The sequence below is a fragment of the Mustela nigripes genome, chromosome 1 (genome assembly GCF_022355385.1).
Source record: "Mustela nigripes isolate SB6536 chromosome 1, MUSNIG.SB6536, whole genome shotgun sequence".
Taxonomy (NCBI): Eukaryota; Metazoa; Chordata; class Mammalia; order Carnivora; family Mustelidae; genus Mustela; species Mustela nigripes.
The window spans coordinates 268,282,519-268,301,547 of NC_081557.1; the positions used below are offsets into that span (position 1 = coordinate 268,282,519).

Sequence of the window (19,029 nt, forward strand, 5' to 3'; positions counted from 1 at the left end):
GGTTAAGAAATTCCAAATGCAATAAGAGTTTGGTTGCATTGAAAACAGGACCACTGGCTTTAACTTCCCTGCAGCTGTATAACATCTGGAACAAATAAAGCTGGTTTCTATTTTTGAGTGAAGAATGCTTGTCTGAGTGATTCACACCCACCGAAATGTTTCCAGTGTATTATCTTAGAAGGATTGAGTGGAAGCACTTTGCACTCACTCCCTGCATTATCTGGACAAATGAAAAAAAAAAATGGAATTTTGCTTTTAAGAAGCATTAACCATGGGAGAGTTTCCTTGAGTCTTAAAATAATATGGGTGGTCTAAAACCTTCATGATCTACTAATTGGAGGGACAGATTGTATAGAACAGTCAAACATAGGAAAAATCTTCCTTAATGGCACCAGCTTGTCTCCCCTCCCTGCTTCCGTTCACTAAATGCGATAATGCATCACCAGGAAAAAAAGCCTGGTTAATGGATGCTTAATAAGTATCATGGAGTAAATGATTGAATGAACGATTCCCTCCAAACACACAAAAATAATACTCACTAATTAAAAATTGAGAAGCAGATTATGTCACTGATACTTGGTATATAATGATAGCCAGAATGGGAATAGCCACTTCATTCTATATTGATCCCAGTAAGTCCGGAAAGGAGCACAAGAGTTTATCAGTGAAAGCAGCTAGTGAAGCCATAATTTTAGCTTTTTAAAGGTTATGCAGAAATCTTAATTTTGGTATATACTTGCAAGTGTTGTACGAACCCAGAAATATATAATTTAAACCAGCTGAGATTAAGACTGTTGAATTAGAACATGTTGTTGAGGGGCACCTGGGCAACACAGTCAGTTGAACATCTAACTCTTGGTTGCAGTTCAGATCGGGGTCTCTGAGTCTGGTCTCCAGGTCATCGGATCGAGACCCGCATGGAGCTCCATGCTGAGCATGGATTTTGCTTGAGATACTCTCTCCCTCTGCACCTCCCACTCATGCTTTCTTGCTCTAAAATAAATAAATAAGTCCTTTAAAAAATGTTTTTGGTTTATGAGTAAATTGACTCAAACATGTTTAATGACTTACTCAAAGTCACATAGTTCATTATCGGTGAAGTCTAGCAGTGGAGCTTCAGTGTAAATGTTATGAGACACCGTAGGAGATCTAACGAGGAGCAAGAGTTCAAGCCTTGCCCTTTATTTAGCTTAGAGTACTTTTAGGGAAATAGGCATGTAAAAAATATAACTGCAGTATAAAGCAGAAAGTGATATATTGCAAAAAAGAGGAACGTATTGGGAATTCAGTGGAAGGAGAGATGATATTTGATCTGGGGTAGGGGCCAGTGGAGAGGGAATGGTGAGAAGAGCATAGCACTGAGAGGAGCTAAGCATGAAGAGGTCATGGAAAGGCTTGAGTGTAGGACTGTTGAGGATCGTGAACGAGACTTGGGAGGAAATGGGTTTACACAAAGCTCTTGTGCAGGGAAATAACAAGATGAAAGTTATGTGGTATTTTTTTGTTTTGTTTTGTTTTTTTGTAGATGTTATTTATTTATTTATTTGAGAGAGAAAATGGAAGAGTGTATACACATGTTGGGCTGTGGGGAGAGAGGCAGAGGGAGAGGGAGAGATAGAATCCCAAACAGACTCTGGTCTGAGCTTGGAACCCCACATGGGCTCTATCTCACACCCCTGAGATCATGACCTGAGCTGAAATCAAGAATCAGATGCTCAACTGACTGAACCACCCAAGCACTCCAAAAGTTATGTTTTTAGAGAATGAGAGGGACTAAATTAGGACAGACTAGGGACGACAAACTAGAGAAGATGCTAGCATAACAATAATCAAGGTAAAGACCAAGAGGACTAGAACTAGATAGAAGTCCTGCTGCAGTTAGCAAGTTTCTGTGTTGATGTTTTAAATGTTGCAACCGCCTGATCATTTAGGCAAAGACAGAACTAAGAGAATGCATATTTATGTGGAAAAAGATATCTGAGAGGTCTTACTTCACCCCAACCTTCAGGAAAGAGAAAGAGAGAGTATGAGCTAATCCAGGAGGAGTACAGAGAAAAAGGTGAGCCGAATGAACCCGTGTAAGTCTGTTGTCTCTCCAGTTTTCCTTCCATCCCCTTTTTCTGAATCTGGCATTTATTGAGTAACTACTGGGCACTATGAGATATAAAAATGAATCAGAAAGGTGGTTTTCTTGCCCTTAAAATGCTTACACGTTAATTGAAGTGTGGATGGAAAAATACAATATGCCCAGAAATGGCAAACTAGCTAGTGAGCTGAGAGGACAGAAAAAGTTCTAAAGGATTGAGAGAGGATACGGTTTACTCTGGACCTGCCTCATCCAGAAGTGGGTTAACAAAGGACATCTGGGGGGCTCAGTTGGTTAAGCGTCTGCCTTCGGCTCAGGTCATGATCCCAGGGTCCTAGGATCAAGTCCTACATCGGGCTCCTTACTCAGCATGGAACCTGCTTCTCCCTCTGCCTGCTCTGCCTGTAGCTCTCCATGTTTCTGCTCCCTCTCTCTGACAAATAAATAAATTAAAATCTTTAAAAAAAACGAATAAAATAAAATGGGTTAACAAAAGAGATAGCATCTGAACTGGATCTTGAAGGGGGGTATGGTGAGGACATGAGGATTGGAGTAGAAGGGATGCTCTGGTAGGAGGGAACGTCCCATACGTAGGTAAGGAAGCACCAAGCGTGGGTCTGCATGGAGAGAGGACCCCGTTTTGTTCAGAGAGGAGCTGTGAACATGGGCCGGACATCAGAATCACCCAGGAAGCTTCAGAATATACAAGGCCTAACCTCATCCCCAAAGATTCTAACTTAATTGTTCCAGCTGGAAGGCCTGGGCGACTGTACTTTTCAGAAGCTCTCAGATGGTTCTAATGTGCAACCAGGGTTGGGATCAAAGTGTAAGAAGGAACGTAATAGCAAGGAAATTTTGAGAGAAAATTGAATTTCAAGGGTGGAAACAAAATCTAGTAGGTTTTCCCCCATTCTACATAGTTCAATGAGAATCTGTACCATTTGTGTCATGACTTAGAATTTCTGAGTATGAAAATGATTAAGCCATTTTGAAAGGAGGTGAAGTTATTGTTCTATTGCCTAACTTTCATTGGTGTGCAAAAGAAAATCAGTATGAAAATATGAAATTCCATAATAGTCTCCTTTTTGTTATTTTGTTTGTCTAATAAAATCTGCTTGAATATAGATGTTTGATAAATGGCTGATAATAAACAAGCAAACAGGCAAGCAAAAAAAACATGTTAAAAGATGTCAAAGATGTGTGGTTCCTATTAAATGTAGGAAATTGGTGAAACAAAAGACATTTTATGGACTAAACCTTCCTGGATCCATCCTGAGTGTCACAGAATCTGGAAGGCAGGTACGGAGCAGACTGTGCATTGACTTGGCAGGATGTAGTTATTTTCTTTTTATACAACAATACTCCTCACTGTACAACAGGATGCCCCCAATCCAGACTTGTCCTTTTGAAAACCACAATTGTTGAAACAGAAAAATGTGCTGCTTTGGAATGCATACACTTACCATAAGAGCTCTTTACTAGTGTCCAACCCACAGTGTCTTGATTCGGAGGGATTTCTGTCAGTTCAGTCAAGGATCTGCCCCTCCCCTCTCCTCACAGTGGCCAACAGAGCCCTACACTCCACCCCAAGCGATTCCAGCTGAATTGGTCTGTGGAGAGGCCCAGGAATCTATATTTTTAGATGTTTCCCCAGGTGGTCCTAAAGGTTAGCTGGATTTGATATCCATTGTTTTGTTATTAGTTAATTAGTACTTTATTAGCTGTTGGTTTCAACTTACAGATTATGTATGTCCATAAGGCAATCAAACTTCATTCTTCTAAAATAAGTTTTGATTGTAAGTGGTCTAAATTACATATTCCTGAGACTATACACACTAGAAAGTACAACCATATGCCAGACTTGTGGACAACCTCCGTGGTAAAAAGACTGATCACACTAGATGCTTCCGGGATAAACTGCCGCTTTCCCCCCTCACTTACGTGGATCATTACAGAGTTGGGTGATGGTATTCATTCTTGCTATCATGGTCTCATCAAGAATCACCTTGTCAGATGGGTTTGTCCAGAAATTCAAATGAAACAGATATATGCTACAGAAACTCATAAAGCAAAACCTGAAACCTTGGGCAGGAACTTTTCTGGTCACTTTACCATGTATCTCCAGTACTAGCATATGGTAGATGCTCAGTAAACATCTGTGGAATGAACAAATTGAATATTAAATATTTGCTAAAGAAATGAATAGTGGGGCCAAAAATAATTCTGGAAACTTTTGAGGTTAATTTTAACATATTTCAGGATCTTGGGCACTAGAAACATATGTAGAGCTAACCTATTTTTAGCTGAAAATTACCAGAGTAATTGACTGTGGTGCTTTTCCGTCTTTGGCAGATGAATAAAACCTGGGGGTTCTTTACTGAACTTTGGAGTAGTGACCTTGGGTGTCAGGGTAATGGTGATATGTTAGGTCCATGGGCGAATGAGAAAAGTATTTCTTTTAAGTTGTTTTTTTTTTTTTTTTTTTAAATTTAGTTGTCAAAGAAGGAGAGAGAGAGACAGAGAGCACAAGCAGGGGGAGTGGCAGGCAGAGGGAGAATCAGGCTCCCCATTGAGCAAGGAGCTCCTTGTGGGACTCAATCCCAGGACCCTGGGATCATGACCTAAGCCTAAGGCAGACACTAAACCAACTGAGCCACCCAAGCGTCCCAAGACAAATATTTTTATTGTTTTTTAAAATGAATATATAGTCATCATTGTATGTTATGCAGATACCAAAAAAAGACAAATTCTACTTTCTTTTCCTATGAGCAAAAGACTAAGTGAACAAAGTTTAAAATTAAAAATAATTTCTACCAATAAAAACACAATTTTTGTTTGTTTAATTTAGAGAAAGATTCTAATGATTCTAGTGGTATTTTATCAAAACTCCTCTCTGTTTTGTTCCTCCAAAGCAACTACCACCCAAGTATTTGCTATTAGCAGGAAAGGTATTAATTGCCTCAATGCCACCTCCGGGCCCACGGACTACGTTAACATCAGTGGGAAAGTGTAAAGCATTCCAACAAAGGGTTTTAATATAGTTTTTGTTTTTTTTTTTTTTTTGCACCCATGCTGTTGATTGCTAAATGTAATAGTCTGATCATGACGCTGAATAAATGTGTCTTTAAAAAAAAAAAAAATCAGAGGGAACCTGCCACGGGACTGAAATTGCTCCTCTCAAAAGGGCGGCCCATTACATGTCCTTCCTGCAGATGATCCGGACTTAATCCCTTAAAGCTCCACAGTCCTAGTGAAGGTTCTCAATTTTACCATATGCCTTTTTAAGGAGTTCAGGCATATTTCCTACTGCACATTTAAGGAAAAAACAAACAAACAACCCCTACTGAATAGAATATATTTAAGCAAAGATACGGTTTCTTCAAAGTCTCCAAGTGTTCCCTCCAGCCCCACGCAAACTCGAATTACTGGAGCACAGGACACTCACTTACCTACACCACTTTTCTGGCTCCTAGATTTTCCTTGGAGGCCTCTTGTAAATGTTCCTATTTAACTGTGGCACAGGCACACTTATTAGGTAAAGCTGAGGTCTAGCCAACTTTCTGGTTTCACTGCCCAAATTACTGAATGTTTGGTTGATTATAGCCCTAAAACACCCACATACTAAGAAGCTTTTAAACATTTTCTCCCCTGGGCAATCACCTGGTATACCTGAACTGAAAGTCTACCACATATAAATTAAGTATTTACTCAACAAACTGCTGCTAAAATCAATGGCCTTGAGGAATATCTTTAAAATGACATAACAGAGCTTGAGTTTTATGAATTAAAACTCCTAAAACTTCAATGCTGTGCCCTCCTCTTGACCTGAAAAGCTGATTTTAATTTTATACACACTATGACAGAACAACCCCTAGAGATAACCACATGTTGTTAAGAGTATGAACTCACCGATGAAGCACAGCACAAGAAAGGTGAGCTGGAGGAAAGAGAAAATTAAATATAAAAATTCACATTATTGTTTGCGTATCAGTGCTTAACGCTAAGTATGAGTGATAACCACTCACCATCCCAGCTAAATGTACGCAGTGGAAAAAAAGGAAATATCCCAATAAAACATACATGTCAAAGAAAAAAAGGGCAGTGTAATAAAACAGAATGCCGAAGGTATAATAGAACTACTGTGGAAGTGAGAAAGGAGAAACTGGAGGAAAAGAGCTTTTCCCTCAATTCATGCTCACTTTCTTGCAGAACTTATTATCACAAGTTAGGGCAAAGTATCAGAAAGAGTGGACGTTTAGGTTCTTGGCTGAATGAAAAGCATGAATAAGAACAAAAGAATTGTTTCCTCCGTGATTTCAAAGACTTCATAGTTAATGACAAAGAAACAGACACCAGAAGACCCACATATCAGGCATGGAGTCATTGCAGGTGCAAAACCACAGCTAAGGGATTATTTCTAATTCAAGGGGAGCATGATTTCTTCTGGTCTCAACAGTTGAGCCGGTAGTCAACTCCCATGGCCCCTTCTTAACCATTCACCACCCCAGCAGATGCTTACAATTTCTGAGGCACTGAAATCCCAAAGCAGAGTGAGGGATGTTGACATTTATTGGAACATGGAACATGATAGCATGAACAGTGATCAAGGCAAGAGTGGAAAATTTTATGTCGACAGTTTCTCAATTGTTATTGCTGGCTGGGATATCTCAGCATAAAACACAATCAAGCAAAGGGCAGCCCCAACTTGGTGCCCCCAGAAAACGACCTCACAAGCACAAGAGGCCGCTCCAGAGGATAGGTTCTTAATCTTTTGGGAAATACAACTTATTTGAAAATTTCATGGATTTGCTCCAAAAAAAAAAAAAAAAATGTACATATGGGCCATACACAGAGAGTAGTGTAATAGTTTAGGATATTGAAAGACCTGCATACATCTCTTAATGAATTCCACTTGAAAATGAGACCTAAGTATTCTCCAAAATATCTGGGAGCAGTTGATGGGTCTGGATGAGCCATAGAACAAGCAGGAAAGGGTCAGGAATTGCTACCAGGACTCAGGCTGGAGCTTAAAGCTATTTAAGAGGGGCTAGACCTAAATAGATCCTATCAGCTTTGTGATTAGGGCAAACTGCTTAATTTCTCCAAGCACTTTTCTACCACTATCTTCTCATCTGTAAAACAACCATTTCACAAAAGGTTGTTGTGAAGATTAAATAAGAAAATGTATTTAATGTGCCACTAAATGGGTGGTCAGTTAATGAATATTGTTTCTTTGCAGTGTATCAACTTAGAAACAATGAAGTCCTAGAGTATCATTTTTCCCTGCAGTAATCAAACACTGGAAATAATCTGCCCGTGACTGGCAATGGTTAAATAAATCATGATACATCAACATAGTGAAATAGTACACAGCAGTCTTAAAAAAAAATAAAGCTATAGTTAGTAAAAGTGATGTACTAGTATGAAAAAATGTTCATGTGACATTATTAAGTGAAAAAAGCAAGCTGTAAAACAATATAAATAATATTCTAGGAATTAGTCATAATTTACATAGGAATTTCCCATTTGTGGACATTGGTCTCTGTTTTTCTCTCCAAGGTTTAAATGAGAGTCTATAACCAAGTTTCTGATTTTGTCTTTAAGATGGATTCTTTTATTTTTTCTTTTAAATATTTTATTTATTTATTTGAGAGAAAGAAAGCCAGAGACAGAGCATGAGTGGAGAGGGAGGGGGAGGAAGAAGAGGGAGAAGTAGAGCCCAACATGGGACTTGATTGCAGGACCTGGGGATCGTGACCTAAGCCAAAAGCAGATGCTTAACCAACAGAGCCATCCAGGTGCCCCAAAGATGGATTTTTAAAATGGAAAATGCTTAGTCAAAAAGACATATCAGAAAGCTTTATAAGGATATTGTTAACTCACTTTGTAGTTAGTATTAATTTACTGAGCTATTTAAGGCTGACTCTTCACCATATCCTATTTTTGCATGCTTTTTAAACTTTGTTGATTTTATGGTTCAGACTTATTTGGAGTCATTTTCATTTTCATTGTTACTTTTTTAAAAGATTTTATTTATTTATTTGATAGGCAGAGATCACAAGTAGGCAGAGAGGCAGGCAGAGAGAGAGGAAGCAGCCTCCCCACTGAGCAAAGAGCCCGATGCGTGGGGCTCAATCCCAGGACCCTGAGACCATGACCTGAACTGAAGGCAGAGGCTTAACCCACTGAGACACCCAGGCGCCCCTCATTGCTATTATTATTAGAGGTGAAAATTTCTTTCATATGCATGTTAGTATATTGTATTTCTTCTTCTGTAATTGTTATTGTCTGCTACACAATTTTCTATAGTTTTTTAAAAATTTTTTACTGATTATTTTTATTAACATATAATGTATTATTTCCCCAGAGGTACAGGTCTGTGAATCATCAGGCTTACATACTTCACAGCACTCAGCACAACACATACCCTCTCCAATGTACATAACCCAACCACCCTCTCCACCACGCCCCCAGCAACCCTCAGTCTGTTTTGTAAGATTAAGAATCTCTTATGGTTTTTCTCCCTCCCAATTCCATCTTGTTTCATTTTTTCCTTTCCTACCCCCAAGCCCCCAACTCTGCCTCTCAGATTCCTTATAGCAGGGAGATCATATGATAATGGTCTTTCTCTGATTAAATTATTTCACTCAGCCTAATACCCTCTACTTCCATCCACGTCATTGCAAATGGCAAGATTTCATTTCTTTTGATGGCTGCATAGTATTCCATTGTGTATATATACCACATCTTCTTTATCCATTCATCTGTTGATGGACATCTAGGTTCTTCCCATAGTTTGGCTATTGAGGACATTGGGGTAAATATTCCCCTTTGGGTCCCTACATTTGTATCTTTAGGGTAAATATCCAGTAGTGTGATTGCTAGGTTGTAGGGTAGCTCTATTTTCAACTTTTGAGGAACCTCCATGCTGTTTTCCAGAGTGGCTGTGCCAGCTTGCATTGCCACCAAGAGTGTAGGAGGGTTCCCCTTTCTTCACATCCTCGCCAAAATCTGTTGTTTTCTGGCTTATTCATTTTAGCCATTCTGACTGGAGTGAGGTGGTACCTCATTGTGGTTTTGATTTGTATTTCCCTGATGCCAAGTGATGTGGAGCATTTTTTCATGTGTCTGTTGGCCATCTGGATGTCTTCTTGGCAGAAATGTCTATTCATGGCTTCTGCACATTTCTTGATTGGATTATTTGTTCTTTGGGTGTTGAGTTTGAGAAGTTCATTATAGATGTTGGATAATAGCCCTTTATCTGATATGTCGTTTGCAAATATCTTCTCCCATTCTGTCAGTTGTCTTTTGGTTTTGTTGACTGTTTTCTTTGCTGTGCAAAAGCTTTTGATCTTGACGAAGTCCCAATAGTTCATTTTTTCCCTAGCTTCCCTTGCCTTTGGAGATGTTTCTAGGAAGAAGCTGTTGCAGCTGAGGTTGAAAAGGTTGCTACCTGTGTTCTCCTCGAGGATTTTGATGGATTCCTTCCTCACATTAAGGTCTTGCATCCATTCTGAGTCTATTCTTGTGTGTGGTGTAAGGAAAATGTCCAGCTCCATTCTTCTGCATGTGGCTGTCCAGTTTTCCCATCATCATTTGTTGAAGAGACTGTCTTTTCCCATTAGACATTCTTTCCTGCTTTGTCAATGATTAGTTGACCATAAAGTTGAGGGTCTATTTCTGGGTTCTGTATTCTGTTCCATTGATCTATGTGTCTGTTTTTGTGCCAGTACCATATTGTCTTATGATGAAAGCTTTGTAACAGAACTTGAAGTCTGGAATTGTGGTACCACCAGCTTTGGCTTTCTTTTTCAACATTAGTCTGAATATTCAGGGTCTTTTCTGGTTCCATATAAGTTTTAGGATTATGTTCCAGTTCTTCCAAATAAATTGATGGTATATTGATAGGGATTGCGTTAAATGTATAGATTGCTTTAGGTAGCATAGACATTTTCACAATATTTGTTCCTCCAATCCATGAGCATGGAACATTTTTCCATTTCTTTGTGTCTTCCTCAATCTCTTTCATGAGTACTTTATAGTTTTCTGAATACAATTCTTATTCCTAGGTATCTAATGGAGGTATCTAATGGTTTGGGGAGCAATTGTAAATGGAATTGGCTCCTTAATTTCTCTTTCTTCTGTCTTGCTGTTGCATTTCTGTGCCTTGATTTTATATCCTGACACTTTACTGAATTCCTATATGAGTTCTAGCAGTTTTAGAGTGGAATCTTTTGGGTTTTCCACATAAAGTGTCATATCATCTGCAAAGAGTGATAGTTTGACTTCTTCTTTGCCAATTTGGATGTCTTTAATTTCTTTTTGTTGTCTGGTTGCTGAGGCTATGACTTCTAGTACTATGTTGAATAGCAGTGGTGATAGTAGACATCCCTGCCATGTTCCTGACCTTAGGGGGAAAAGTCTAAGTTTTTCCCCTTTGAGAATGATATTTGCTGTGGGTTTTTCATAGATGGCTTTGATGATATTTAGGTTTGTGCCTTATATCCCTACATTTTGAAGAATTTTGATCAAGAAAGGATGCTGTACTTTGTCAAATGCTTTTTCAGCATCTATTGAGAGGATCATATGGTTCTTGTTCCTTATTTTATTAATGTATTTTATCACATTGACTGATATGCAGATGTTGAACCAACCTTTCAGCCCTGGAATAAATCCCACTTGGTTGTGGTGAATAATCCTTTTAATGTAGTGTTGGATCCTATTGGCTACTATTTTGGTGAGAAATTTCGCATCTGTGTTCATTGAGGATATTGATCTGTAATTCTTTTTTGGTAGGGTCTTTGTCTGGTTTTGGGATCAACATAATGCTGACCTCATGAAATGAGTTCAAATTTTTTCTTCCACTTCTATTTTTTGGAATTGTTTCAGGAGAATAGGTATTAATTCTTCTTTAATGTTTGGTATCATTCCCCTGGGAAGCCATCTGGCCCTGGGCTCTTGTTTCTTGGGAGATTTTTGATGACTGCTTCAATATCCTTACTGGTTATGGGTTATGGTTCTGTTCAGGTTTTCTATTTCTTCCTGGTTCAGTTGTGGTAATTTATGTGTCTCTAGGAATGCATCCATTTCTTCCAGATTGTCAAATTTGCTGGTATTTAGTTGCTCATAACATGTTCTTCTAATCGTTTGTATTTCTTGGTGTTGGTTGTGATCTCTCCTCTTTCATTCATGATTTTATTTATTTGATCCTTTCTCTCTTCTTTTTGATAAGTCTAGCCAGGGGATTATCAATCTTATTAATTCTTTCAAAGAACCAGCTCTACTTTCACTAGTCGTTCTAGTGTTCTTTTGGTTTCTATTGCATTAATTTCTACTCTGATCTTTATGATTTCTCTTCTTCTGCGGGGATTAGGCATTCTTTGGTGTTCTTTCTCCAGCTCCTGTAGGTGTAGGATTAGGTTATGTACTTGAGACCTTTCCTGTTTCTTGAGAAGGGCTTGTGTGGCTATATGCTTTCCTCTCAGGACTGCCTGTGCTGTGCCCCACAGATTTTGAACAGCTGTGTTTTCATTATCATTTGTTTCCATGATTTTTTTCAATTCTTTAATTTCCTGGTTGACCCATTCATTCCTTAGAAGGATGCTCTTTAGCCTCCATATATTTGGGTTATTTCCAACTTTCCTCTTGTGATTGGGTTCAAGCTTCAGAGCACTGTGGTCTGAAAATATGCAGGGAATGATCTCAACCATTTGGTACCATTAGAGACCTGATTTGTGACCAGGATGTGGTCTATTGTGGAGAATGTTCTATGTGCATTGGAGAAGAATGTCTATTCTGTTGCTTTGGGATAGAATGTTCTGAATATATCTGTGATGTCCCATCTGGTCCAATATGTCATTTAAGGCCTTTATTTCCTTGTTGATCTCTTGCTTGGATGATCTGTCCATTTCAGTGAGGGGGGCGTTCAAGTCCCCTACTATTATTGTATTATTGTCGATGTGTTTCTTTGATTTTGTTATTAAGGGGAGAATTTGAGAGATAAGTGATGCCATAAGATGAACAATATTAGAATAATTGGGATTCCAGAAGAAGAAGAAAGTGGGAGAGGGACAGAAGGTATATTGGAGTGAATTATAGTAGATAATTTCCCTACTATGGCAAAGGAAACAAGCATCAAAATCCAGGAGGCACAGAGAACTCCCCTTAAAATCATTAAAAATAGGTCCACGCCCCATCATCTAATAGTAAAACGTACAAGTCTTAGTGACAAATAGAAAATCCTGAATGCAGCTTGGAACAGGAAGTCTGTAACAAACAGACTTGTAACATACAATGGTAGAAATATTAGACTGGCAGCAGACTTATCCACAGAGACCTGACAGGCCAGAAAGGACTGGCATGACATATTCAGAGCATGAAATGGGAAAAATATGCAGTCAAGAATACTATACCCAGCTAGACTGTCATTGAAAATAGAAGGAGAGATAAAAAACTTCCAGGACAAACAAAACTAAAAGAATTTGCAAACACAAAAACAGCCCTACAAGAAATATTGAAAAGGGTCCTCTAAGCAAAGAGAGAGCCTAAAAGTAGTAGACCAGAAAGGAACAGAGACAATACACAGTAACATTCACCTTACAGGCAATACAAGGGCACTAAATTTGTATCTTTCAATAGTTATCCTGAATATAAATGGACTACATGCCCCAATCACATGACACAGGGTATGAGAATGGATAAAAAAACAAAACCCGTCAATATGCTGTCTACGAGAAATTCATTTTAGGCCCAAAGACACCTCCAGATTTAAAGTGAGGGGATGGGAAACAATTTACCATGATAATGGACATCAAAAGAAAGCAGGGGTGGCAATCCTTATATCACATAAATTAGATTTTAAGCCAAAGACTATAATAAGAAATGAGGAAGACACTATATCATACTCAAAGGGTTTGTCCAACAAGAAGATCTAACAATTTTAAATATCTATGCCCCTAAAATGGGAGCACCAACTACATAAACCCATTAATAACAAAATCAAAGAAACACATTGACAATAATACAATAATACAATACAATACAATACAATACAATACAATACAATACAATAATCAAACTTAGTTCATCAAGAGTGGCTGTTCCTACCTGATTTAAATGAGTACTGTTTTCAAATATGACATTTCAGGCAGGGCCTTGGCTTTTCAATGTGTACACTTACAACCTGATTTTTAAAAAATTAACAGCTCCTTTTGAACCAATGCAAATAACTAAATGGCCATGGAAAATTAAGTGTAAAGTACGTGTAAAGTTTCATTTAATTTTTCTACACTTGGAGTCCAATTAATGGAAGGTAAAAATTAGAAATTAAAACTGTTAGAGGATATTTGGACATTTGATTAAGCTAGGATCAGGATACTAGAGAAATAATACTTAGTCATATATTTAATTAAATAAGCATTTAAAATAATAATACATTTTAGGGACGCCTGGGTTGCTCTGGGGGTTGAACCTCTGCCTTCGGCTCAGGTCATGATCTCAGGGTCCTGGGATCAAGTCCTGCATCGGGCTCTCTGCTCAGCAGGGAAACTGCTTCCCTCTCTCTCTCTCTGCCTGCCTCTCTGTCTACTTGTGATCTCTCTGTCAAATAAATAAATAAAATCTTAAAATAAATAAAATAATAATACATTTTAAATAAGTATAGACATTAATATGATTGTAAAGGAACTTATCTTTATATAAGTGAGGAATCTGTTCTTTTCTTTCTTCTCTTTCTTTTTCTTAATCAGGAATGTAATAAATTCAATATAAAGCATAGAAAAAATTTCCTATAAGACACACATTATTTGCTACCTAGACAGATGACACAGAAGGTCAAAAAAATGTTTATATATATGTCAAGAAATGAACCAGTAAGTAAAAAAAAAAACAAGCCCATCAAGATAAGGCAAACATTAGGAAAATTTTATAATATTTCATCACTTCATTTCAAACTCAAGTGCTATAAACCAAGTCAAGTAAAATTTACTTCCAAATTTGCCCTTTATTTTACTTTTTCTGTCACAACAAATCTCAGGGTACCAAGGAGTTCAAAGTAATTTTTATATTTATTAAGATGTTATTTCTGTTAACATTTTAATTCATGTTCATCATTGTTCTAGTCAAACAAATCAGTAAGTATTTAAAAATTTCTCAGTTTCAACTTCTAATATGGTAAATATTGATGGTTATAACCCACATAAAAGTTTTTGGGAGTCCTTAGTAAGTCTTAAGATTGTACAGAGGTTTTGAAAAGGAACAAAAAGGAAAAAAAGGCCTGAAAAACACTACTGTATATATTTATACAATGTATATTCATATGTAAAACCAGTACTATAAAGCTTGTATTATAAAACAAAACTATTTTCTCTTTGGAACACAAAAGCACATAGACAGTGGTTTTAGTCTGTCCTTATTACTTTGTGTAGTTTTATCAGTGTATTTGAATAAATTTAAGAAAAGCAAACCCAAGTAGCATAAAATGTATGCTTGTATTATACCTAACACTCATAAGTCACACTATAAGCCATTTTTATTAAGCCAAATGATTATACTAGTCTGACTTACCAAAATTTACCTTAATTACATGAACTTTAATGTTCAAAATATTTCTGAGTTTCAAAATAATAACATTTTTATAAAGGTTTATGTATGTATTTCAGGGAGAGAGAGCATGCATGGGTGGGGAGGGGCAGAGGGAAAGGCAGTGAGAATCTCAAGCAGGCTCCACACTGAGCTCAGAGCCCAACACAGGGCTCAATCTCATGGCTGAGATCATGACCTGAGCCAAAACCAAGAGTCAGACACCCAATCTACTATGCTACCCAGATACCCCTATAAGAGTAACTTTTTAAGTATACATATATCAAGTATTCAAAGTTTTGATTTCCTTGTTTTCCTGGAATTTTAAACATTAGCCACAGACCAAAAGTAAACACAAAAAAATTACCAGACTATATATCCAAAGGTTGTTTCCTTTCCTGATAAGCACAAGATTGTCAATCTGAGCTCAAACAGACAAGCAGACAAAGAAAATAAAATACTAACAAATCATGTTCTCTGTTGTCTTCTCTCCAAGAAAGAATAAATCTCTATAATCTATTACTCCATTTACAAAGATCACAAAATTTTGACCACAAAACCAAATTACTGTTACCAATGGGAAATAATTTGTTGATTTTAAAAGTCCCCAAAACAAAAACAAATCACAAAAGTAGTAAAATGGAAAATATGCAAAGAAACAGAGGATAGGCAAAGTGAAAGTTCTGTGACAAGAGGGAATTTACCTCTCGAAACCAGGAAATGCCCCGGATTATGTCCTACATGAGGTATAACACTCCTCCAACAACACAGGTTCCTCAGACATCAGCTGACTCCATCGGGCATTGTAATTTACTACAAGATAATTGTTCACAAGGTAATTGTATACCAGGTAATTTTTCATAGAAGGATATAATTATAACTCTCATACAGATATGACATGAATGTGCCAACTCTTTTATTTAATTTACTAATTATAGAAAGAGCAATCAAAGGAGAATTCTAGGAGCAAAACATATAGGGAATAAGAAAAATTGAAATTAATTTGCAAATAGAACTCAATGCAGTGTAATAATTAATTGAATTCTATTGCATACAATTAATTTCCATCTTTTTGACAAGAATATTTTGCATTATTATCAAGTTTTCCACAACTTAAAGAGTTGTAAAATAGAACAAATACCATGAAAGGCAGAAAAAAGTTGGATGGGTGAGTCACTCAGGATACCCACTATTTTTGTTTACCCACTTCAGTCTTCACAGTTTTGCTGACTCTACTTAAAAGAAAAACTAAAACATTTTTTCTTGCTAACAAGAAATTACTATCATGGGGACAAAGCAGGATGAACGCTTTCCTCTAGTCCTAAATCTAAATGCCTTATCATCTCTTTCTACAAGAAGAGAGCAAGTAACTTCATTCTTTTGTGCATTGAATAATATTTCCAATTGTAGATATTGCCAACTCTTTTAGAGTCTATCTTTTCTCTCTTATCAATACCACATTAGTGAATACTCCTTCCCACAGGAGTTCCCCAGGAGCCTAGTTGTATTATAGAGTATCCTGAATAAAAATATAAAGAGCAAATCTTTTTTCACAGATTGTAATTCAAAGGGAGGGGGGAAAAAAGTTCAAATAGTTTTTAAACAGATAAGAAGGTTTTAATTAAACCCACCATGGACAGGCACTTCCTCTAGTCTTCATCAATTCCAAACTCAAGGTCATTTTTATTTGACAAACTTGAAATTGTGATAGGATTTTTTAAAAATTTGTTAACCTGTGATCACATGTGTCTATAAGTCCTTCCTTGGAAATTCTGCAGAGTTATTGACTCGTGGGGTTTAGCAGGGTCCAGACAAGTATGAGCTTCTGATAGTTTTCAGTAATATCACATCCCAGAGCCTCAAAGCTTCTGATTGAAATTATCACCACTCCTAAGAAAAAGAACCTGAAGGGAAACATAAAAATGTCTGTTTTTTAAACATTTTTATTTATTTTTTTAAATTTCGTTTCAGTTGAAACATGAAAATGTCTTAATGGCCATTGCATTTTTTTTCTGTTCCTATAATATTGAAACAAGAAAATCTGTTTAATGCCAATCATTTGCATGATAGACTGGACTGATTAACAATATAATTTATGTATTTTAGTCTTCCCCAGGTGACAACTCTACCAGAACCCCTATCCAGACAGAACTCTACATTCAAGTTGTCCTTTTTGACCACATTTCCAGAAGAAAGACTTAACTACCAACACGTTACATGGTCCCCTAATGGCTTGCTAATTTGAATGAATTCTGTAACCAGAAACAACTTAGAAAACAAGTGAGTCCTGTAGCTGGGAGGCAAGCTGGAATAATAAAAGTTGATAAAGAAATTAGAAAGAAAACCATAATTGTGACTCTCTTTGTGGGGTACAGATCTTAATCTGACTTGAGGTTTTTCTAAATTTTTCCCTCTAAATCCTGAAGCTGATTGTAACAGTTCTTGGGAGAGAATCTTCTTGCTACTTATTTTGTAGCTCAGAATTTCCAAAACAAAAATACTCCAGGTCCTACTATTGCCAAATATAGAGGTCTGGAATCTGTACCATGTGGCAGTTCTATCTACTAAATTTGTTGAATATTGGTAAGTCTGAAATTGAAGAACAAGAGTAAGAAGATATAAATACAAGGTTTTCAATAGCTCTGTCTGAGGAAATAAAATCTCAAATGTTCCATGAGGTGGTGTATAAAATGAAGTGTTTGATACACTTGTGTGCCTGGACAATGTGAACCCCATGACCATGCAGCTGAGAAAAGGAAATCTAAGTGAAACCAAAAGATTTTAGGGAAGTGAGGACTTCATTAGGGAAGAACATGTTTTCCTCACGTGACACTGCAGGTGGCTTTTGTGCCACTTGTGATTTAAAAATTAATATTTGAGTCTTCCTCTTCTTCCCATTCTCTTCTCTTTCTAAGCAATCCAGTACTGTGGCCATTAGTTGGAGCCAAGCAAGACAGAAGTCTGCTCAATGTGTGGGAATGGGAAAGCCCAGAGCAGGGCATCAGAGCTCCAATGGGGGGAGAAAGGTGTATTCACAGGGGGGTGTTGGCCTGGCATAATATTGGAGATTTCATACAAGATGAGGAGAGTGGTATTAAATTAGAATTAGGTGTATGGGTGTGATCTCATGATTTTCAATATATACAACAAATACAGAACATATGTTAATGTTTTATGATGCACTTGCCATTTCTCTGTTCAATAAGAGGACTTCAAAACAGCAACACCCAATCAATGAGCACACATGGCACCCAGATCTTGGTTTCTCACCACCATTTTCTACCAAAAAGAAGAAGTCATCCTTGGGGAAATATGTGGATCTAGAACTTCTTTTTGTGCCAGAAAGCAAAGAAATTCTTGAAAAATGAAGGGATTTTTCAAAAGGAAACCACATCCACATTGAAAAAGTTCCTACTGGCCAAACCTGGGACAATTTGGGCATCAAAATAAATAATGAAAAAAAACAGGCAGAAAGTATAAAACCATGAACCCATACTCATCTATATAAATGAACAAATGAATAAATGAAATGTTTGATGAGGAATGGAATGTTTACATAATATCTCCCACAAAATGTGTGTTAGTTACAGAGGGAATAATGGAAAAAACTGGAAGTCACCACTTTCAACAAGTGATGGAAGGGAATATATTTAGTAATGAAGGAAACTGAATTTGTCCCCCAAGTAATGTGCAAGATAATAACTCACCATCACTTTTGTAATAATCCTGCCAAAGTTGCATAACCTGAATATGATCAAGAGGAAACTTAGAAAAAAAAATCCATAGACATTATGCAAAATAACTGGCCTGAGATCTTCAAGTTGTCAAGATCTTGAAAATAGAAGCTTGAAAAGCGGTCTCAGACTGAAGGAGAGACACGATAATCAAATGCAACATATGATTCTGCATTGTATCTTTATCCTATAAGAGGATACTGGGGACATCTGGTGAAAATTGAAGGGTTTCTGAAGATTAGATGGTGGTAATGTAAAAATGTGTGTCCTGATTTTGATGATTATGTTGTGGTTATATTAGAAAATGTCCTTGATTGTAGGAAATTACACTAAAGTGTTTGGGAGTCAAGGGGCATCATGTCAGCAAATTGTAAATATTCCGGGGGTTTTCTTTGTGTTGTCCTTGCAACTTTTTTGTAATTCTGAGATTGTTTTGATCTTAAAAAATATTTGATTTATTGCATTTGTAAATTAAAAACTCTATTTACTTATATTCTAAGTATTTTAATTTTTACTATCATTTTTCTGATATAGTTTTTTATAGTTTAATTAACTAAATTTTTAAACATTTTAGATTTTGTGATTTTCATTACATTCAATTTTCTAATTACTTCAAAATTTTAACTAGGA

At 36.9% G+C, this 19,029-nt stretch overlaps 1 protein-coding gene across 1 annotated transcript in view; it reads left to right on the forward strand.

Annotated features, from left to right (window-relative positions):
• The window catches only part of CFAP299 (cilia and flagella associated protein 299), a 579,020-nt gene extending 562,070 nt beyond the window's left edge, over window positions 1–16,950 (forward strand). The window contains exon 6 of the mRNA XM_059397269.1: window positions 16,772–16,950. Within this exon, the coding sequence (XP_059253252.1) occupies window positions 16,772–16,867 (96 nt within the window). The 3' untranslated portion in view covers window positions 16,868–16,950. The remainder of the gene's footprint in view (window positions 1–16,771) is intronic.
• Window positions 16,951–19,029: the final 2,079 nt, after the last annotated feature.